Below are 23996 nucleotides of genomic sequence, written 5' to 3' on the forward strand. Positions count from 1 at the left end.
GCGTGGTTTCTATACTCTCTCTCTGAACTTCTTTCAGGATCTTGAATATTGGTTATTTCCCAGGTAAGTTAAAAATGAAGAAAAACGAAGTAGAGCTCTTTGAGGAGATCAGACATACAGTATGATGGATCTTATATCTCCTAACATCAAAAAGCAACAAAGGACTTAAAAGTGCCTAGTTATAAGGCAGGAGTCTGCAGCTCTCTTATATTTTGCAATAGCCATTAGCCACTGCTTTGAAAAACAGGGAGCACAATAAGTGCACTATGTGACACTTAACAATCCATGATAGTGCATATAGCTGGGATGAGCCCTTTGGTAACAATCCAAACTTTGAATCTCTTTTAGGAGACAGAAGAGCTCTATAATTTTTATCTGTGTGGTGATCTTTTTCTCCAATTCAATAGACTTATGCCTAAATAGCTTTATATTTATTGTTTTAATAGTTTTCCTGAACTTTAAATTGTTTGTTTTAATGGCTTGTTTTGTTTAATTAATTGCTAGCTTCTGGAAAATAGAATTTTTTGTTTGGGCTGTATGATTTCTTTCTAATCCAAATTGAATTTTTTTTAAAAGATTTTAGATGGCGCATACAAGTTTTGATTTATTATGATTGGTTGTACAGTCAGCCAGATGTTCAGACTGGATTGGGCATTTTTATCCAGCTATTGAGTCTTTCCCAAGGACCTGGAATAGGCAGATGTTGTTTGATGGTATTAAAGATACCGTTGCAAAATATAAGCTATTCCAAATACAATTATATTTTGCTATTGACCGATTGTGAGTTTGTCAATGCCAGTGGTGTTCAAGTGGTGCTCTAGATTTTGGATTGCATTCAAGGTGTTTATTACTAATTGGCATTATTTTTACTTTCTTTTGCTACAGTTTTTCTACTCTTATACGCAGAGCTTTGTATTTTGAGATTTTCTCTATTTCTTTCTTTTCCCTACTGCTGTTTCTAATTATTGCAATGTCTACTATCCACTCTTTTTATCTTTCTTATGGACAGTTATTAAGAGATGCAGCGGCTCAGTGGATAAGATGCTGAGCTTATTGATCAGAAAGGTTGGCAGTTGAGAGGTTCGAATCCCTAGCACCACATAATGGAGTGAATTCCAGTTACATGTCCCAGCTTCAACCTAGCAGTTCGAAAGCATATAAAAATGCAAGTAGAAAAAATAGGAGCCATCTTTGATGGGAAAGTAACAGTGTTCCGTGTGCCTTCGGCATTTAGCCATGCTGGCCACATGACCACAGAGAATGTCTTTGGAAAGTGCTGACTCTTTGGCTTTGAAATGGAGATGAGCACTGCCCTTAGAGTCGGGAACAACTAGTACATATGTGTAAGGAAAACCTTTATCTTTACCTTTCTGGATAGTTGTTAAGTCTGGGGTGCTCTGTGGCATGTGTTTGTCTGTTTGAATTATAAAGTCCCACAGTATTTTAGCTTCTTCATTTTCAATTATTTTGTCCATTTTATGATCCCACCATTTCTTGCTTGCAGATAAATAGCATTTCTTGCAGATATTCCAGCGCACCATTGTTGCTATTTAGTTGCCCTGTTGTTCAGACTTTTTGCAGCAGCTTCTGTTTTATTCAGCTTTTTTTTTAAGAGGCAGTATTTACTATCTGCTGCTATCTTCTCAATTCTGATTTTGAATCCATTTGTCCTTAAGGATTGATCTTGTGTGGCTAGAATTAGTTCCTCTCTCTCTCTTTCTTTAAGTTTCCTTTTCCTTTCCTTTGCTGGAGAACTTTGTTTTAGAGAAGGTCATGGGGGCTGCCATCATATTTTCCTTGCAAGGATTAAGGTTGCATTTAAATTCCCCCCCCCCTTTCTCCTGTTGTTTTCCTGCATTAGGCAGGTGCAAAAGCCTTTTTTCAAAACAAAACACAGAATGCCAGTGCAATGGAGGTTAAAAGTAAAAAACACTCTGCTTCTGTCATTCACACACACACACACACCCTTCATCTTTTGCCATAGAAAGGATTGGTCCTATGTCATACTGCCCCACACTCAGAGCTATTGTGCTTTATTCAATGACTTCCTTGTCATTGAACTTCCTTGAGCCTTGTCATCTGCTAGATTTATTATGAACAGAAAGCTGGGCTACCACATGTATTTAGAAGTATAGAATCCAAAGTAGCATCCAGTTCTGGCTTCATCTAGAGAGAAGATTGGATAGCTAGTTAAAACCAGCTTTGAAGGTGAGCAAAATATGCTTCCCTGCTTTTAAACTCATTCATTTGTTTGATATGGGTTAGCTTGAAAATCTGGGTTTGTTCTTTCTCTCAGCTGAATTCTTTATTGGGCCACTTCATTTATGTTTTGGTAATGTAATGTTAAATATGGGAAGCAAACATAGAAAGAAAATATACCATTCCCACTCTCACTCCCCTCTGCCCCCACCTCCCAGTGATGCTTCCTGAGACTTCATTCAGGTATTGTGCTTAGTCATAATAAAGTGAGTTTGTTTTTAGCTTGGCATAATGTGTGAAGCCAACCATTTAGTTGATAGATCTCAGTTTATGGCTTTGTGCAATTTATGAATCTATGATTCACAATATATGAAAAGGACTTCTTAGACAAACTTTGATTTAGCAGTGTTTGTGCATCCATATGGTAGACATGAATGCTACTCTTAGTTTAATAATTGTTGCGTATACAGTAAGTGTTGCTGTTCTCTTGCCCTGGTGTTTATTTATCATGTCCAAATTTCTGATGTAATTGTATCCTCCCCCCCCCCATCCCTTCTTAGGTCATATACATACGTTTTGACTGGATGTAAGAAATAAAATTTCTAAGCACGTGGCAGGATTGGAGTAAGTTAATCTTCATAACTGGTCTATTTTATTCACTCGCAGCTTCTGGATTAATCAGAGCAAGATTAAATCACAGCTGCTCATTCTTCCTTTTCATGTTGGGAAAGGAAGCTGAACTGCATTCAGCAACTTTGCAGGGACCCCCAAAGCAAGTTTCCTCCTGTGACTCAGGTTTTTCTTCCCAGGAAGAGAAATATTTTCCATCAAAGTCATCCTATTCTAGAACAAAGCTAGGATGCTTGCGGGCATCGTCATTTATGAATCATGGAGATGGTATCTTCATAATCTAGTTTAATCAAGAGCCTAGTTAATGGTTTTTGAATCCTGTTGAATATGTTATCTTTTCTTCCTAGAGCTTGGGCTATTCAGTTTTCTATACCTTGACACCAAGAATGCCATATCTATTTTCTAACTTGATGAATCAAGCAGCATGCCCATGTTTCCACTGAAATAAATCCTTGCTCTCACCTTGCTCTTTGTAGTTTCTAGTCCTTAAGTGGTCTCAATTCATATTATAAACCGGAGGTGGCATTCAGTAGGTCCTGACCAGTTCTGGACAATCAGTTGCAGAAATTTTAGTTCAGAGAACCGGTAAATACCACCTCTGACTGGCCTCATCCCTATCTATTCTCTGCCTCCCGAGTCCCAGCTGATCGGGAGGAAATGGGGATTTTGCAGTAACCTTCCCCTGGAGTGGGGAGGAAATGGGGATTTTGAAGTATCCTTTCCCTGCCACTCCCCCGAAGCCACGCCCACCAAGCCATGCCATGCCCACCAGGCCACGCCCACAGAACCAGTAGTAAAAAATGTTGAACCCCACCACTGTTACATGCCCCATCTTTCGAGCTTGTGGTCAGCAGACCTGGGTATGGAGTCCATATGATAATATAGGCACTGATTGTTTGAGGGGTTTCCGTGAAGTTTTTTTTTTTCTGCTCCAAGAGATGTTTCCAGTGTCTGCAGGGTCATAGAAGAGTCTGCAGGATCATATCTTCTTAAGAGGAATGGAAAAATCAGAGCGTTGATTTTAATGAAAGATTAGTAGCTCGTTGTTACCTCTTTAGTCCTGGTTGCATTTTAATTGCTGAAATAGGGAGTGTTTGTTGGGTTTTCTTCATCTGGTGCTAAAACAGCTTGTGGCTTGGGCATAGGTTTAGATAAAGAGAAACAATGGATCTCAGTTGAAAAGAACATGCCTGGGTCCAGTTGTAGGCGCCACCAAGCACGGGTAGGGAAAGTTAGTTGGGCTCATCCACTGCACTGAGCTGTATTGTAATGTGTGTTAGTTCAGTGTAGCCAGTTTTGCTTTGTAATTCACTCGTCTTACTTTGCGCCTTTGTTACCCCAGCTAGTATAGACCATTAGATGAATGGTCTGATTCTGCTGGATTGATGAAATGTGTCACCTGCAAGGGAGCAACGGGAACTGCTTTGAATCTGGCACAGAGAAGTGGTTGGAAAGGCAACATTTGCCCTTCTTCCTACATTCTGACGTCTCTTGCCTTTTTAGTTTTTAATATTGTTTTTTTTTTTTTTTTTTGGCCATTTGAGGATTACAGTGCTGCCTGATTAGGTGAGGCCTGCTGAAGCATGTAGAACCTGAGCCAGAACAGGAAATAACTGCAGAAGGTTTTGTGATGAGGATATAATTATGAAGCCATCAAATTAGTACAAAGCCATTGATCCTGTTGCTGCCTCCTTTGTTATTAGAACATAGATTGATCTGGTTTCATGGCTCTCCCCTAATGATTCCAACTTGTGGTGACCAAAGCGGCCAAGAAATCGGACAATTTAGAAATAGAAACGGAAAGAATGTGTTAAGTCTTTTGCAGAGACAATAACCATGATGTAATTGCTTAGAACGAGAATGGTTTATTAACACAGAACTGCAACAACAAGAACACCTCAGGAACCCGTCTGACAGCTATTTATACAATAGCTGTCAGATGGGTAACCAATCAGCTGTCCATATTTATCCTGCCGAGTGGCAGGACTGCCAGAGCCAATAGGATCGACTTCCGCAATGCCTGACTTGCGCTGGGTGGGAGTCTGAGGACGTAATACTCCTTCCCCCTGGACCACGCATGCGTAGTCTAGCAAATAGGCGGGGCGGGGACACACCCACTTGGACCGCCTTAGTTCCTGAGTGGAGGGCGCAGGAGAAGGAGGAGCCCCCTGGCCCGCTGTGGCATTTGAAATGATGCTGGAGGATCAACAACTGGAGACTCCACTCCTGGACCTTGGCTTGTAACTATAGGTGAGTTGTCCGATGAGATTGCATTGGGAAATGGTGTTGTTGGTTCCAAAAATGGGTTGGAGTTGTGCCGTAGGCGGCGTCCCGATGGTCGGAAAAGAAAACTCCTCGGCAGCACGGCGACGCAGGTGGTTCACATGGCGCCACCATTGCTTGCCATCCTCGAGTTGTATCCTGTAGGAACAGGGCCCGGTTACATGAATCACTCATCCTGGCACCCATTTAGGCATCCCCATGAAGCTTTGGGCAAACACCGCTTCCCCAACAGAAAAACTCCTGGTTAGCCCAGGATTGTGGGAAGGCTGGTCAGCCAAGTAGGAAGGGTGTAACCTGTCCAGAGTGGTCTGGAGTCTCTGGCCCATCAGTCTTTCAGCAGGGCTTTTGCCTGTGGCCTGGCAAGGGGTAGTATATTGGACAAATAGATAAGTGGTGATTTTTTCACTCCAACTCCCCTGATCCACCTGGCTCAAAGCTTCCTTAGCTGAATGGATGCCCCATTCAGTCAGTCTATTCCCAGCTGGATGGTAGGGAGCTACCATAGCATGGCAGATGCCCATGCTGGCAAGGTACATCTGAAAAGTGGAGGAAAATTGGGCCCCATTGTCAGACACCAATGTGTCCAGAAACCCGTGACTTGCAAACAAGGATGTGAGGACCCGAATAGTGGCTTTGTACGTGGTGGATTGCATTGGGAAGAGCTCAACTCATTTAGGCAGAGCATCCACTACCACCAGCAAGGTCACTCCCAAAAATGGGCCCGCAAAGTCCAAATGGATTTGGGACCACAGGCCTTGGGGAACCTCCCATTCATGTACTGGGGCGGCCACTGGTGCTGGCCTTGACTGTTGACAAGGCCAGCACTGTTGTACCCATGCTTCAATGTTCCCATCAATGTTAGGCCACCAGACATAGCTGCAGCCCAAAGATTTCATCCGCACTATGCCTGGATGGAGGCAGACGAGGACCTGGCGGTGGAGAGCCGAAGGGACCACAACCCTGGAACCCCATAGCAAGCAACCTTGTAATTCAGACAGTTCCAGGCGGCAGTGGTAAAAAGGCTGGAGATCTGGTGCCAGTTGCCTGTGCGGCCAGCCCCTGTGGACCCAGTCCAGTACGCGGGAGAGAACAATATCCTTCATTGAGTACTGGGCAATGTCCGTGGAAGACAATGGCAAGGCCAAGTCTCCACTAGGAGAACCTGTGAGATAGGGGCCAGATCTGCCACGAGTGAAGGCAGCAGGCAATGGCTTAGAGCATCCACATGCTCTATATCCTTACTAGGGCGATGAATCAATGTGTAAGAATATGCAGATAAAAATTGAGCCACCTCCAATGTCAGTTGATATGGGGTGACAGAATCTGCAGTGTGGCCTGATCCCCAGGAAGTATTCCTAACAAGGGCTTATGATCTGTGATTAATTGAAAAGAACAGCCATATAGGTAATGGTGGAATGCTTTACTTCCGCAATGGCAGCCAGAGCCTCTTTATCAATTTGGCTGTAATTGTGTTCAGCCTTTGATAAAGTGTGGGAGTAATAAGCAATCGGTGCCTCTAAGCTGTTGGGGGTGACATGGCTCAAAATGGCCCTGATGCCAAATGACGAGGCGTCACAAACTAGGGTCAAAAGAAGCTGTTCGCTGTACTGGACCAGCACAGCGAAAGACGTCAATAATTTTTTTACAGCCGCGAAAGCATTAGCTTCACGGCTAGTCCAAATCCATGGGGCTGAGCTATCTAACAGGCGGGGGGGGGGGGCTCTGCCACCGACGCTTTATATGGAAAGAAAATAGAATAAAAATTAAACAATCCCAGGAAAGCCTGCAATTGAGCCTTACTGGTTGGCACTGGGGCGGCCAAAATCACCTCAACCTTTGATGGGGTGGGATGTATTCCCTGACCGTCAATCAGATACCCCAGGAATTCCACTGATGGAACCCCTAATTGACATTTAGAATGATTCAGCCTAAGGCTGGCTTCCCAGAACTGACAAAATACCTTCAATAACATTTGGACAAGACCTGATCAGCTGCTTGCAGCGATCAGGACATCATAAAAGTACGGAATCACTCCAGAAAGCCTATGGAGCAATCGCTCCATTAAACTTTGGAATAAGCCCGGGGTGATGCTAACTCCAAATTAGAGTCGGTGGCATTTAAAAGTGTCCTGGTGAGTTACTATGGTTTGTGTAGCTGCAGTAGCCTCATCCATTGGCAGCTGCCAATAAGCCTGAGCAAAATCAAGCTTAGTGAAAACCTTGCCCTGTCCCAAGGAATGCAATACATGCTGTACCACAGGGACAGGGACAGGATGGGCTTGCAAAGCTTTATTCAAAGTAAATTTGTAATCCCCGCAGATCCTGATGGATCCATCAGCCTTGATTAGAACAACTATAGGCGTTTCCCAAGGGGCATGATCCATCAGCTCTAAGACCCCTTGAGCTACTAGTTTATCCAACTCAATATCCACCTTTTCTCTAAAGGCCAAAGGGACTTGCCTAGCCTAGAGCTGAATGTGTGCGATTTGGGGAGATCTATATTGAGTGATATTGGGTTACCAGTATATTTATCTAGGGAGTTCTCGAACACATCAGAGAACTCCAGGGTTTGGTCTTTGAACTTATCCTCTGCACTGGTGGAGTTGATTCCAGAAACAGACAACCCTAATGCTTTAAACCATTCTAACCCCAAAAGGGAAGCTAGCAGTTTAGCCACAACCACAAGTGGTAGGCGACCAGAATATTGGCCATACTGCATGTTAAATTGACCACCCCCAAGCACAGGTATTATGTTCCCATGGTAGTGCTTCAGAAGGCAAGGGCAGACAGATAATTGGCTTTGAGTCAGGGATGGCATCAGTTTATGCAGAGTGTTCCAGGAGAGGATGGACTTGGGCGAGCCCGTTTCAAGTTCCATCTTGCAAGGCTGTTTCTCAATGGTAACGGTGAGGTGAATCTTTGGATGACCATGTTGCTTAGTTGATGCGGAGATGACTGACCACTCAGAAAAATCGTTGTCTTGGTTGCGGACTGTGAACCATTGATCATGCGGCTTATATGGCTTATCTTGGTGGTGGTTGCCAAAAGTTACTTCACCAGGAGAAGTTGAGGGTAAAAGGGCCCGGCAAACGTTTGCCAGGTGCCCCTTATTTCCACACCTCCAGCATGTAACAGTTTTGAATTTACATTGAGATCTAAGGTGACTGCCACCACAACTCAGACAGCCTTTCCATCCAGTGCCTTTGGGGTTACTTATCCTATTGGCGCTCTTGAGGTGGCTGATATCTTCAGCCCCCTCAGGTTCAAACTCTTCCTCTTTGTTGTTGGTGGACAGAGGAAGGTTCAGGGAAAGAAGCATTGTGTAGCTGGTACTTCTGAATGTCTGTGGTCAGTCATTTCGGAGATGTGGGCTTCGTCTATGACTAGTTTCAGGGTGAGTTCAGATCTGGACAGAAGCCTGTGCTGGAGATGTATATCGCGGACTCCACACATAAATTGTTCAAGTAAAGAATTGTCCAAGTCCGCAAACTCGCAGTGGATGGCTGATGCCCTCAGAGAGGCAATATAATGATTAATTGGTTCGCCTTCACATTGGATGCATTGCCTAAAGGTGTATCTGCGGGTGAAACGGGATGGTGCCAGGGCGTAATGACCCTTAAGTTGGGCTAACAGGATATCCCATTGAATATCGTAAATAGGGATTGGGGCTGCCAATGCACGAGCTGTGGCGAACATCTCTTACCCACAGGAACTAAGAAAAACACCTCTTTTCCTGTCATCGGGTAGATCTGCAAAATGATTAGTTTGCAGGTAACATTCGAAGCGTTCGAGAAACACTTCCCAATATTCCTTCTCAGGGCAGAATTCAGCGAAGACATTAAGCACCGCCATTGCTATTAAATGAGATCCCACAATCCTCGTCACCAGTGTTAAATCTTTTGCAGAGACAATAACCACGATGTGATTGCTTAGAATGAGAACGGTTTATTAACATAGAACTGCAACAACAAGAACACCTCAGGAGCCCGTCTGACAGCTTTTTATACATTAGCTGTCAGACGGGTAACCAATCAGCTGTCCGTATCTCTCCCGCTGAGTGGCAGGACTGCCAGAGCCAATAGGCTCAACTTCCGCAATGCTTGACTCCAGGAAAAGGTGGAGCTTGAAGAGGTGACAAAACCTCACTATCACTGGCAGGAAGAGCCAGCTCCTATTCCAACAGCAAATAGGCAACAGCAAAAAGGCAAACTGGAAGGATGCCGAACTTGACCCTATTTCCCCAAAGTAGGAAGTTTTACAAAAGATGCCTCAGAGATTGAGGGAAGCTCTGGTAGGCCCAGTGCAGACCAAGTGTGAGCTGAGAGGTGCTGCAATGCAGGCCTGATATACCCTGTGCGCTTCTTAAAGGCTCATACTGTTGTTTTACAACTGCATAGCCAAGATTGTGATTATTAAATGAGGTAATCTCACCATTTAATGACCAATGTCAATTAACTATTGTTCCAGGCTCAATTGTGATTATAAGTGGAGGACTACCTGTACAAAGGTTATCTTTGTAAACCACATGGCCTCCAAGAAAATGAATGGTCCTTGCTTACCTGGTATAGGTAAAGAAGCAAAGAGGCTTGTCAGTTTATGGAGTTTGGGAAGCATGATTATGCCATCATGTGTGGCGACACGTGAAGGATAGATTGTAATTCAGTTGTATAAACCATCTTCATTTCTAGCTGGAATATGTACTGTAAAGAAGTCCATTAGTTTAAGACTGCAGCATATAAAAGACTGGGATATTGTTAGGGCTGAAATAAGAGTAGTATTCTGCGAGTGATACTGTAATTGTTTGCCAGATATTGATATAGGCAGTTATAGAGATAGATAGGTTTATGTAAATATAGATAGATACAAACCTCAGTAGCTAGCTATTGGATTCTCAGTGATTCTCTGCTCAGCTGCTGCTTTTGAATGCCAAAACTATGTGTAACTATTCTGTCCTTATCCACAGTCTTATCTTGGATGAGGCTGCCACCCTGGTGTGATTTACAGACACCTACTTGGCTCAAACGGGGTGATTCCCTTTTCAGAAATGTGCCCCACACTCGATATGCCATGTAGTATGACCACATAACACCACTGCATCAGATATTGGTTGCAGTTTGCTTCCACATTCAATTCAATATTCAAGTTGTTACTTATAAGATTCTACTTGGTATAGGGCCAGGTTATTTGAGGAGCCGCTATCTCCCAAAACATCTTCCCCTGCCAATGCAGTCTGGGGTACTTTTGATTTCCTAATGATTAAGCGTTGTTATTTATTAGGAGCGCAGAAGCTCACCTTCTCTGTCGCAACATCTGCGTTCTGGAATGAAGTTCCTCTGAGATCTGGGTGGCCTCTACTCCGCTTTTTTTTTTTTTTTTTGTTTTTTTTTTTTTTTTGCACAGGTCTTTGATAAGAGAGAATGAACAAGCTTTACTTTGTCCTTATTCAAGTTATCCTTTTCACCATATTTTATTTATTTATCCTTTGATATGGTGGTTAAGGTGTTGGCCTAGACGTGAAGAGACTAGGAGTTATTTATAGAAAATAAAGGTGGGATAAAAATAAAATCAGTTAAATAAATATTCAGTTTTAAATATAATGCTATGATTGGTTGCATAGTCAGCTGATTTAGATTGGATCTGCATTTTAATTCACTTATTGAGTCCTTTCCAAAGATCTGAATAGGCAGATGTTGGTTAATTGAAGGTATTAAAGGTATGTCACAAGATGTAAGTTGTCATTATGGTTGGTTGCATGGTCAGCCAGATGTTTTGACTCATTTGGCATTTTTGTCCATCCATTGATTATTACAGAGCTGTGAAGATAATCTACAGTTAGATTCACATTTTAAGATTGGGGGAAACATAATCATTCAAGCCCTGACCAAAATCCTAACATTTATTAAGGTAGCATCTAAGGCAGTCCGAAGCAAGATGGTTATTATAAAATTAGGGTAGTCGGATCTGATAAATTCAGTATTTCCAGATATCAAGGATTCATTCCAAGGTCTCCAATCACAGTTGGTATAATAATGGATTTCTTTTAACAAAAGTATTGAATCTGTAAGTCCTGTATTTGACCATTTTTCCATTGTTTTTCCTCATTCATAGAATATCTAGAATAGCAACATCAATGAACCAATCTTTCTTCTTACAATAAACTGCCATATCATGCGAGTTATGAACAAGATGCGTCTGTTTGGAACGTATTATTGTTTTACAATCATTGTTATATGTGCAGATCACAATTAAACCAAGAAACACAATAATGAGTTTAGAATAAGAAGAGTCTTTGAGAATCAGGTAGTACACATTTGATTGAAAAATACATAAACTTACACGCACATATAAGATGAACATGCACCCATCTACCTGCTACAAAACCCTGGGTTTCTCCAAGTCTTTTAATAATCATTGCTTATTCACAGGTTTTCTTATTTTGCTCTTGTAAAGCTTTGGAGAATTTAGAGATTTTTGACTTTCAGGAGTTTGACTTGAAAATCTCTTTGTTTTGGATTGGGCGGTTTTAATAATTACATTCTCCTCATGTTTTTCTATCATGCTCTCTTTCACTCCATCCCTTCCTTTCTTGAATAGACACACACATTTTCATGACTTTTGCTCTTGATGTTTTATTTTACACTGTGTCATCTGCCATGGTTAGATGTTTTGGCATATTTTTACTTGTTTCTGTCTAACATAATATAGAAACTTTGCCCACAGTGTTGAAAAAATACAGCTGTGTTTTCTGGAATGCAACGGAACATGCATTCCAGCTACTTTTGTACTTAGATGAAAGTCATATTTTGTTAATATAGAAGAAGCTACATACAGAAACAAACCTTTATGTGCTGGCAGCCCATCAAATGTGTTGATATTATAATCTTTGGAATTTTACAGCTGGGGTGCCAGTTAAGATTTTAGATTTGAAGTTGGAAGGGCATAATTTATAGAAAATGTTCTAGGCTGATTTGGGGTATGTCTGATCAAGTATGATATCAGATTAAGTGCTAAAATAGGAACATTTATGTTTTTGAAACTCAGATATCAGTGCCCAATATTATGTGTGGTTAGCCAAGGGTTTTCATAATATGCTTAGTATAGGTCATGTCTACCCTTGGTTTGTTATAGACTACAATCATGATGGTGGATACAGGAGATTAGCTGGTTTTTATTGAAAACTAAGTCATTATCTGTGGCTTCACACTGTATAATCAGAAATGAAGCAGAATAGAGGTGAGCACTTTGTGAAGAAATCAGTTTGGGTGAGCTCCAGTGAGCTTTCAAAAGTAATAAAATACAGTAATAAAATATAGTGACTTCGCAAACACTCCTTATAATCTAGTCTAGCTCACTTTGGCTTATCCTATCTCATAATAGCTATTAAGATCTTGAGTGGTATAGATTGTTTTGGAGATGGTGCATTTTAATTATACATTAGGATTTTTTTTTATTTTAAATGTGAGCCAGTTGGAGCTTTATTTAAGACCAGGAAGGATTAAATATGTTTTTGAAACAAATGCAGAGAGGAAGAACTATCAGGATATAAGCAGGGCAAGTAGAAAAGATGTTTTGGACACTAAGTGATGTTTAATTTCCCAAAACGTTCATCCTCACCTGGAAGTCACATTTTTAAAAAATAGGATCCCCCCAATAAATACTAGGCATGTTTAAACTAGTTGGGCTTCCTTAGTGACACGAGAATAACATTTTGCAAATTTGCACTTTCCAGAAAGTACTCTTCTCTTGTTCCAGAGAACAAGTAGTTCTTAACCACTGAAAAAATATATATGTCAACATTGTTTTCTTCTAATATATACTTCCTCATTATAAAGCCCTGTAAACACTTATCTGGGAAATTACTTTTGTAATTTTCTCATGATTACCATCTATATTCAGGAATTTTTATTCTGAGAATTACTAGCTCTATCAAATCACTGAGGGTACCAGAATAGGAACAAGGAATATAAAGTATACAAAGATTTGTTGCTTTCACACTGTTATGAAGAATCTGTCTTCTATTTCTTGTAATCCAAAATGATATTTCTGCCCTCTCTAGGATTCTTGCTGGAGCTCCCCGTGACGTGGCTATCAAGATGGATAATAAAACAAAGACAGGTGCTATGTATGCTTGTCCTTTGACTGCAATTCCCAGTGATTGTACACAGGTGGACTTTGAGGTGAAAAGTATGTAAATGTGCAAATGGAGAACTTACCTGAATAGAGTGCAATGATCTATAGAAAACAATGCAGGCTGATTAGAATATGAAATATCTTTAGGAAGGATAGGCTTGCTTTATTTTGTTACACTAAGTAACAAAAAGCCTTGTGGCACTTTTAAGACCAACATCAATCCATAGTACTGGTAGCATGATTGACTTCAAATTCATTCTACTTTCGATTTTGTTTCCAGCATGTATGTTTTTTGTAGTTATGAAGTTGGACTTCCCTTAGTGGAAGATAGACTGAAGAAAATTAATTCTAAAGGATTGATTTGGGATTTGGGATTTGACAGGAGGATGGCTTATCACCATCTTTTAAAATACAAGAAATGATCTTATTCCCATATCCTATTTCTTATCTGTAAACAAATCTTTAAAGCCTTGTCAATTCAGTCAATTCAGTCCAAGTAAGTTAACTCCACTAAGAGTTATAAGTATAACAACATGCCTATTTTAGCCTCGATCAAATAATCTAACTTTATCAACCTTCCTTTTACTTCTACCAATCTTGATTTTAGTTCCTTCAAATAATGTCCTAGCACTTGATTTCCTTTCATTTTTCTTTGACTTTTTCCACCAAATTCTTCAAAGCTTTACAAGCCTCTTTTGTAAATCTGATAAAGGAAAATTATCCAGATCAATCTCTTGGTTTGTTATTTGTACATCCTTTTTAATTATTAAAACATCAGTGAATTTACTTTCTATATATGGTGTAATATCTTTTCCCGTTTCATTCTTATAGCCTCTCATTTTAAAGTCCACTTTCAAATAAGTCTCCATCTTGTCAGTTAAAACATGTTTCTCTTTGTTAACATAAGCACAATCTATTTATAGTGGCAGAAAATCTTAAAATTAACTTCAGGTCTATAGTTCAAAAGTATCCTTCAAAATGTTAAAATATTTTGCTTCATTTTGTATTTGTAAATTGAATTCCAGTGTTCTTCTTTAATTGTAATCTTTACTTTTAGTTCCCTCTAGTGTCCAATTTTTAGTCTTATAGTTTTTTTATTTAAAACAAAGATTTTTTTCCTATGGAAATGATTTTTTTTTATAATTCCCACATTTATTTCAAATTTAGTCTATATGTAACTTTCTAAAATCAGTCTTTTAAATTATCTAAATATGAACCTTTTAATCACCCTTTTGCTGTTTGTTAAAAATGTTTTTAAGTACTTAAACTTCTATTTAAAAGTTTTTAAAGTAAGAATTGAAGGAAACCCATCTGGTGCTATAAAACCTGTGGATGCAAAACCAGTTGCTATTAGCTGAAAAGCTGCTAACAATTTTCAAAAGTTATTAGAAAAGGAAATATGCAAACCAAAGTGACCTTTGATAAGTTATTAAAATTGTTTATATTTGTGATGGAAGTCAATTCTTTATATATTTCTTTTCATTTCTCTCTTATATTATTTTTTCTTTTTTACTTCTCTGTTTTTCTTATTTGAATCTATTTTTCTTTCTATTCTTTTATGCTTTTAGTTTGTATTAGTTTTTATTGTTGGAATTCTGATGTTTAATAAAATACCATAAAAAAGGAAATATGACAAGAAGGTGGATCCTTTTCTAATCATATTTATCTTTTGGGGATTTTGTTTTTGTTTTGGCTCCCTGCACTTTTAGGTGATCCACAAAATAATATTGTTGAAGACATGTGGCTGGGGGTGGTGGTAGCAAGCCAACGTAAAGCTTATGGGCGAGTAATGGTGAGTATAATATATGTCAGAGGAGACGATGTCTGCTGTTTTTGAATCCTGCCCTCTGCCTTAAAGTCACCTGCTGAGCTAATAATGTGAATCAGGGAGAATCACTGGTGGGGAAAGTGGACCAAAAATGTTATATCCTGTCCAGTTTTCCTATACTTTCTTGTTGTTTATCCCATGTCGCTGCTGTAATGCCACAACATTTCCTCCATAACTACTTCAAAATTCTGATGGGGAAAACCTATGAATTTTAACAGACACTTGCTGGATCTAACCAAAGGTTTCCTTTGTGAACAAAGAACTTTGTTTCCCTGTGCTTAGATCCCCTTCTACCTGCGCTATATATATGAGACTACCCTTGAAGTTGACTTGGAAGTTGCAGTTGGTTCAAAATACAGCAGGCAAATTGCTGACAGGAGAAGATAGGTTCAGCAATGTGGCAGCTATGTTGAGGTTGCTGCTTTGGCTACCAATAGTCTTCCAGGGCCAACTCAAAGTTCTGGCTTTAATTTTTAACCCATGTATTTGCAGAATAGTCTTTTTCAATTAGAACCAGCCTGTCCTGTGCTTTCATCCCAAGAATGTCTCCTAAAGGTTCCTATCATAACATGGTGAAAATAGGATCCCTGAAGTTTACCTTCTTAGTCGCAGCCTCCACAGCATGGAATATTTAATCCTGGGATAAAGAGAGCTTGATAAGGTTCAGGGAACAAAACTGATAACTTTTAGGGTAAGTGCCAGTTAGAAGAATCCTTTCTAGGCCTAAGGCAGCTATCTGAGTTAGATAATCTGAGGCCTTTCAAGAAAATACAAAAGAGTAATCTAATATTAGTAATACACTAGCATGATATCTGACCTTGACCTGTGATATTTTTTATGACAGTACCTCAAGACCAATAACAAATACCTTTAATCTGCAAAGTTGAATAGATGAAAATAAGAACACTTCTACCTACAGTAGGTCCATGATGTGGTGCTCATTGAGTTAGAACACAAGCTTGTCCTATCAACTTAGGGATAAGGTGTCAAGAGGACTACCTGCTTTGTCTCTTCTTACAGTATCACAGAAGCGCCCGTCATTATTAAAAATATTCTTCAGACAGGCACACGGTTCTTGGCTTATCTTTTCCTTTCCTCCCACATGTAATCCATCTCCACTTCTAGGCAATAATAGCCCTTGGCTGTTTTGATCCACTGTTACATCAACACATTTAAATCTTTCAAAAACATTTTCAGGAGGAATTAGCTGAAATTCAAGAAACATATCTGGGCAGGGAAAGAATGATGGTCTTGGAGAACAAGTTGCAGATACCACTTGGCCCAGTTGTCTCCCACGCAACAGAAGATGTCATCTGCAGAATTCTTTTGTAGGGAGTTGAGCTTTCTCAAGAAACTTGCATAATTGTTCTTCCCTTCTTTTTGTTTTCTTCCCTGGTACTACCCTGTTTCCCTGAAAATAAGATAGGGTCTTATTTTTTTTGACCCCCCCCCAAAAATAAGCAATTGGCCTTATTTTCGGGGAGGTCTTATTATTTTTGAGGTACAGGAGGCAGCGAGCATGGTCATCTCATGGTTGCTGGTGTGTTGCAATATTTTCACGAAGGGCTTATTTTGGGGGGGAGGGCTTATTTTAGCGCATGCACTCAATAGCCCAATTGGGCTTATTATCTGGGGAGGTCTTATTTTCAGGAAAACAGGGTATTTAGTGGATATAGCTGAAGTTGTTTGTGTACAAAGATTTCTAGGACTTTCAAATCACAGTTTGAACAATGTTAAACAAAACTAACATTTATTAGTAGTGACAGCGCATACTCTCTTTGTGTCATTTATTCCAATCGAAAAGCTTAATTGATAATCTTATGGTTATCTCAAGTTTGATTCTGATCTGGATTCAATTCCATCCCTTATGAATAAGGATTTCCAACCCCCCTTAAGCCATGATAAGTTATGGTTCTTTTGATTTAGATTTAGGATACTGCAAAAATCCAAGCACTGTGATTTTTAAACTCTGGTTTAATACTTAATATGAAGTAGAGTCAGATAATTGTGTGGTATAGCTAACAAATTTTAAAATGTGTGGTATAGTGAATGTGTAAACCATACAGAGTCTCTTTCACAGTGCCTGGAAATCCTTAGTCTCTTTCACTTCAGACTAAAATCTTCTTTAATTTTATTTTTCAAGGCTTGTGCTCACCGATACACTCGGATTTTTGGCAGTGAACATCAGAGGCGCATGGTAGGAACATGCTATATCCATAGCAATGACTTGAGTCATCAGGTGAATGATTCATGGCAAACTTATAATGAGATGTGTGCTGCCAACTCAGACTTGGAGAATACAGGCATGTGCCAAATGGGCATCAGTGGTGGCTTCACAGACAACTTTGTCTATTTTGGAGCTCCGGGAGCTTATCATTGGCAAGGTTTGTGGCTCTAATTGCCTTTCCATATTTTGTTTTATGCCTTTCATACATGTCTGTCTGAAATAGTGTTAGGGCATAATTTAGTTGGAATAAATTCTGATATGAGCGAATGATTAATCAACCAAATATTGTTGTTGTTGTTGTTGTTGTTGTTGTTGTTGTTGTTGCTATAAATCAAGGGTGTCCAAACTTTTTGCAAGGAGGGCCAGATTTGGTAAGGTGAAAATGTGTGGGGCTGACCATTCAGCCTGACATTCTCACGTTACACCTATCCTCCGTGAGCTGCACTGGCTGCCCATTGGTCTCCAGACACACTTCAAGGTGCTAGTCGTTACTTTTAAAGCCCTACATGGTATCGGACCTGGGTACTTGAGAAACCACCTCCTGCCAGTTACCTCCCAAAGACCTATCAGATCCCACAGACTAAGCCTCCTCCGAATTCCATCTGCCGGCCAATGTCGGCTGGCAACTTCTTGGGGGAGGGCCTTCTCTGTGGCTGCTCTGGCCCTCTGGAATGATCTCCCCGTGGAGATCCGGACCCTTACTACTCTTCCGGCCTTCCGCAAAGTGGTTAAGACCTGGCTGTTCTGGCAGGCCTGGGGCTGTTGAGCTATCCAGCCCCCTTCGAGGTTACGGCTATTGTAGAATTTTAAATTGTTGTTTTTTATTTTATTTTTTGTATCCCCTCCCTTTTTATTGTGAGCTGCCCTGAGTCTCTCGGGAATAAGGCGGCATACAAACTCAATAAAACTGAAACTGAAACTTTGAATCATGAACATTAAATGCAAATGAACTATTTTATGAAAGACTAAATAATAAACACTGGCGGGGAGAAGAGGCTGCGGGCCGCACGAAATTTGAAAATGGGCCGTAATTGACCTCCAGGATGGACTTTGGACATGCCTGCTATAAATGAATGATTCTTAAAATTAAATATATTTTCTTGGAAAAAAGGAAGGAACCAGGGATGAAATTCAACAGGTAAGCACTCACTGAAATGTTGATTTTTCACCTATTCTAAGATAAACTGCTAGAACAGCTCTGCAAGTAAGGACTGCTTTCAAATGTAATTTTTCACATTCTTTTCCTTTTTCTTCCTCACCGCCAGTTGGTCGAGGGAGAAAAAGAGGCAGAAAAATGTGGAGGCTGAGATAAAGCCATTCTGACCCTTAGTGGCTACAATTTGACAGTATTGCTTTGAATCCCCCCACCTTTTTTGGCTAAAAAATTGGAAAAGGCAAAAGAAGATTGTCTCCTTTACCCACTTACAAAATGATTGAACATCAACTGCCAACCTATGGAAGCCGATTAAGTGCAGAAGATTTTTATTCTGACATCCATATTGTACAAACATAGCCCAGATAATCACCCCTCTTTGGCTCTCCTCGTAATCCCTTTCTTCCTTGATCTCAGCTTTCTGCTTCCTTCATCCCATTTCCCTTTTTTTTCAGTTTGTTCCCTTTCATATCACCTGAGCTTTTTTTCCCTTCTATCTGATTCGTGCTTCTGAATCTTAGTCTTTTCCCAGATCCCCTGAAATACCTGCTTCTTCCATTTCCCACTTGTTTTTGGTTCTTTCATGCAGCTTTTCTTCAGCTTAAACTTTTTGCTTCTCTCTTCTCCTCCTTCTCTGTTTGTGGAAGAGCCTTTGTCCTTTTTCCCAAGCACCTCCTCCTCCTTCCTCCTCCTCCTCCTCCTCACCCTTCATAAACCTCCCAACCCTTACTCTCTCTCTGTATTCCAACAAAAAGCAGTTGGGGGAGAAGAGTTTGATTATCACTATCTCAGAGTAATGCATGAATTCAAAATAATACTGAATTGTTCAGGCCTTTTCTGGTGCTTGAAAATGGACAAATTGAAAGAAGTATTTTTCTCATCCATCTCCTTGCATATACAGGAAGTGTCTATGTGGACGTGATAATTGTTCAACACAACATGAAAGCATTCTCCATTGTTTGAAGCACATCTGCCTAAGCATTTGTGTTTGTGTCAATGTAAGAGTGTGTGAGTGTTGTGGGCCGCCAATGGCCTGCGGAGTTGGCAGCAGGGTCTGACAGAGAAGAGGTTGGGGAGGAACATGGGCCAGTCCTGGAGTCTGGGGAAGGCTGGGATGAGGGCTCTGCATCGGAGACAGAGAGGGGGCAGGGCCATCTGGGAGTTATGTGCTGGCTCTGGAGCCTCCAGATTCGTACATCAGCAAGGCAGAGGAAGAGGCTCCCCCTATTCCTAGTGTGCATATGTGCAGAGCTGCCAGAAGGCAAGAATAGTTGAGACAGAAGGGACGACTTGGGAGTTAGACTTGGAGATGATTGGCCCCTCCCATAGGACATAAAGGAGGAGCAAAGGCACGTGAGCCTTCACAGGAAGCAACTTTGTTCATGCTGGTCAGTTTATCTTCTGAAGCTCCATTTTGATTCTTGGCTAATTGCCAAGTAAGTCTTTGGCAGCATTTCAAGGAAGATAAAGGTGGGTGCTTATCAGCCTTATCCCAAAAGACTTTAGCAGCCTATCGTAGTCATTTGGGACTAATTATGGGCTGTGAATGAACATAATTCACAGCCTTTTAAATTAAAAGAGGGATTTGGGGACTAAGTGCATGCTTTTTACTGTATCAGGAAGCTAGGTCAGAACAGTGAGGACCCTTGAGGAAGATATCACTTCTCTTTTCTTTTAACTCTTAAAATCTCTTAGCCCCTCATGACTCTGTACAAAGCAGAGATAGAAGCTTTTAATCATACTTGCCATCCAGCAACTTTGAAAATTAATTGCTGAATGTGACCGGGTGGTGAAAGCCTGGGAAGAAAGGAAACAATCTTTTCAAACAGCATTAACAGGTATACTGGATTTTGATTTGTATTTTATCAGAATGCTAAACATTGTACTTTTGTTTTCACAGGAACGGCTTTTGTGAGCTACCCGGGAATTTGGGACCAAGTAGATTTATCCTATCCAGATCGGAAAACTAGACACATTTACCTAGGTAATTGCACTCAACTCTCACTTTGTCAGGCTGAAAACATGATTTGGTGCAGTATAATGCCTCCCTCCTCTCCTTCATTTCTTTTTAATTTTCTTTATTTATTGGATTTGTTCAGGCTCCAAAAAGACACTCTATATCCAATACATAAGCTTCAGAAAAGAAAACACTGCAAACACAACTGAAACAACATAACTGCCCAGACAAAACAGCAGCAATAAAATTCAAATAGACAATGGCTCCACAGAGACTCTAATCCCAGGCTTGCGATCTGGTTTTGATGGAGATGAGAGCCGCGTGTATCCTGTGGGAGAGGGGGAAGGGATATTGTTCCAGACAGCAGCAGCTACGACAGAGAAAGCACGCTTCCTTGGTCCCACAAGATGTGAACATGTAAATTGACAAGAACACACCGGACTAAAAAAAGAAATCATAGAAATAATTTGTGATCTGTAGTATCATATGTAGTATCTTCATAGTCAAATGTCTCTCAGCATGCTGAAAACAGATGGCATAATTTAAATATATGATGGGCCAGACATGCTTAACATCGATTCGTTTTCAAACCTCCATGGCTGATTCCCTAAATAGAAAGGCCTCCCAGGGAAGAAGCACATTTCATATGGGTCAAAGCTTTCTGAGCTCCCTTTCTGAGGATGAAAATGGAGATTTCTTAATGAAGACATTCCATTTGAAGCTGGACTTTGAACATTGGGTCTGCTCCACACTCAGTCTAGAAGATTAGACGTCAGGAAGGATTAAAATGGAGAGTCTTCCCCTTTAAAATGGTCTCGTTGTCACCAGGCTTTGCTTCAGAATCAAAGACTGATGCACAGGACATTATCATGATCAGGTTCAGTTGATTTAAGATGTAAATAGATTAATATAGTTCTTGGCCAAACAAAAAAATTATAATTAATACTTTCAGAATGGCCCAACCAAGAATGAAATCATGATTATATTTATACATGTATTTAATGCTTTTTTATAATTAAAAACAAGTGCTTAATTGTGGAATAACCCAAGTTAACGGGCCATCTTCAAATTCCAGCTTTCTTCAATGGCTTATTCCAAATGGGAAATTATAATTAATGGAAGATTGCTTAATTTGCATGCCACTTCACATATAGGTAGAAGCAGAGGGTATGAGTACTTTCAAGAAGCTTGTTCATTCCTAAGTCTATGTCCTTGAAAATAGAATGACCTAAATCTGACCAGTCAGTGTGTAAATTGATTGATTGATTTGTGTTCATTTATTTATGCTGGAGCCTACCTTGCACCAAGTCTCTTCTCCAATCCAGACCCCTCACATCCTGGACATAAATTGTTTCAACTCCTACCCTCAAAACTATGCTATAGATCACTACACATCAAGACAACTAGACACAAGGACAGTTTTTTCCCCAAACGCCATCACTCTGCTAAACAAATAATCCCCTCCCCACTATCAAACTATTCACTAAGGCTGCATTACTATTACTATTAGTCTTCTCATCGTCCCTATCACCCATCTCCTCCCACTTACGACTGCAGGACTGTAACTTTTTTTGCTTGTATCCTTATGATTTACATTGATATTGTTTCCTGATTGCTTATTTGTACCCTATGACTATCATTAAGTGTTGTACCTTATGATTCTTGATGAATGTATCTTGCCTTTTTTACGTACACTGAGAGTATATGCACCAAAGACAAATTCCTTGTGTGTCCAATCACACTTGGCCAATAAATAATTCTATTCTATTCTATTCTATTCTATTCTATTCTACTCTACTCTACTCTACTCTACTCTACTCTACTCTACTCTACTCTACTCTACTCTACTCTACTCTATTTTATTAAATGCTGAGGAAACAACTAGCATACATGTGTAGGGGAACCTTTACCTTTATCTTGTGTGCCTTCTCTGTTGTGGCCCCTAGTGCTCTGAATCAGCGTCCCCCAAGAGATAAGGATGGTACCCTTTCTAAGGTTCTGACAAGTTTTGAAAATTTGGCTTTGGCCTAGGCCTGGGGTTGATGCCTATGATATTGTTTAAGGCCCCTGTTTTGTTTCATTTTGTTTATCGGATTATTTTAGTTGGGTCTGTCTGTCTGGTTTTATGTTTATAGCTGTTTTTATGTTTTCTCTAGTTGAACATGCTGCCCAAAATCCACAAATAAATAAAAGTGAGGCAAACTCTATCTCTCTCTTGAAGAGGGGAGATCAAAGACACAACCTGTTTCTTATTTCATGTTGATAGGATACGCCACAGAAGCAAGCACCAACGTACTGCACAAAGAAGACTTCTCTTTTATTATTGGGGCCCCTCGTTTTAATCACACTGGAGCCGTCTTTGTGATGTCAAGTGATGGTCGCAAGGACCTTCAGAAGAGACTGCTTCTCGTTGGCAAGCAAGTGGGTTCTTATTTTGGCAGCGCCATTGCCGTGGCTGACCTCAACAGTGATGGGTGAGTCCATGGGAGGGCTAACTTGAAAAAGTATTAAATGGCTTAATTTTGATATATAGGTTAAAATGACTCTGCCTTTCCCCATTAATAGGTGGCAGGATTTAATCATTGGAGCACCACACTACTTTGACCAGAAGGAGGAGAAAGGTGGGGCTGTCTATGTATACATGAACCTTGGGGGAACTTTCTCCAGCCATCCCAACCTCACACTGACTGGACCCAGTGGTTCTTCCTTTGGTTTCTCTGTGGCTCACATTGGCGACATTAACAAAGATGATTTTCAAGGTTAGATTTTTTTGCTCTTGTCACAGTGTTACATTTTACTATTTACTGAGGCACATCTTGTTGGACTGTACCCTTTTATATGGCCTAAAGCAGTGTTTGAGTTGGGAAACTGCCAGTCAGGTAAGGAGGAAGGATCAAACAGGGAATTATCCTTGAGTTGTCCTTTAGCCATGGGAAACCTACCATATTTTTCAGAGTATAAGACGCACCGGAATATAAGATGCACCAAGGTTTTGAAGAGACAAATTCAAAAAAAAGTTTTTGCACTCTGCAAACCTCCCCAAAACAGCCCATTTTTCATGAAAACTGCCCCGTTCCCCCCCCAAAGGCATGGATAGCTTTTAGGGGACTTGCAGAGTGCTCTTGGGGGGTGGGACCCCAAAAACAAGCAAAAAAAGGGCATGGACAGCCTTTAGGAAGCCAATAGAGTACTCCTTAAGAGCCAAGGTGGCGCAGTGGTTAAATGCAGCACTGCAGGCTACTGCTAGATCAGCAGGTCAGTGGTTCAAATCTCACCGGCTCAGGGTTGACTCAGCCTTCCATCCTTCCGAGGTGGGTAAAATGAGGACCCAGATTGTTGGGGGCAATATGCTGACTCTCTGTAAACCGCTTAGAGAGGCCTGGAAGGCCTATGAAGCGGTATATAAGTCTACTGCTATTGCTATCCTGAGGGCTGGGGGGCCTGTTTTTTGCTCATTTCTGCCCTCCCCAGCCGCCAGGAACTCTCTAAAAGCTTCCTAATGGCTATCCATGCCCTTTTTTGCTTGTGTTTGGGGGGCCCACCCCCCAAGAGCACTCTGCAAGTCCCCTAAAGGCTATCCATGCCCTGCA

The 23996-nt window shown here is 40.6% G+C and overlaps 1 protein-coding gene across 1 annotated transcript in view; it reads left to right on the forward strand.

The window, feature by feature from the left end:
• The window catches only part of ITGA3 (integrin subunit alpha 3), a 79753-nt gene that overhangs the window by 23544 nt on the left and 32213 nt on the right, over positions 1-23996 (forward strand). The window contains exons 2-7 of the mRNA XM_032238134.1: positions 13168-13295; positions 14951-15033; positions 17213-17453; positions 20350-20433; positions 22673-22880; positions 22972-23165. Coding sequence (XP_032094025.1) covers positions 13168-13295; positions 14951-15033; positions 17213-17453; positions 20350-20433; positions 22673-22880; positions 22972-23165 — 938 coding nt within the window. The remainder of the gene's footprint in view (positions 1-13167; positions 13296-14950; positions 15034-17212; positions 17454-20349; positions 20434-22672; positions 22881-22971; positions 23166-23996) is intronic.

The sequence above is a fragment of the Thamnophis elegans genome, chromosome Z (assembly GCF_009769535.1).
Source record: "Thamnophis elegans isolate rThaEle1 chromosome Z, rThaEle1.pri, whole genome shotgun sequence".
NCBI classification, from domain to species: Eukaryota; Metazoa; Chordata; class Lepidosauria; order Squamata; family Colubridae; genus Thamnophis; species Thamnophis elegans.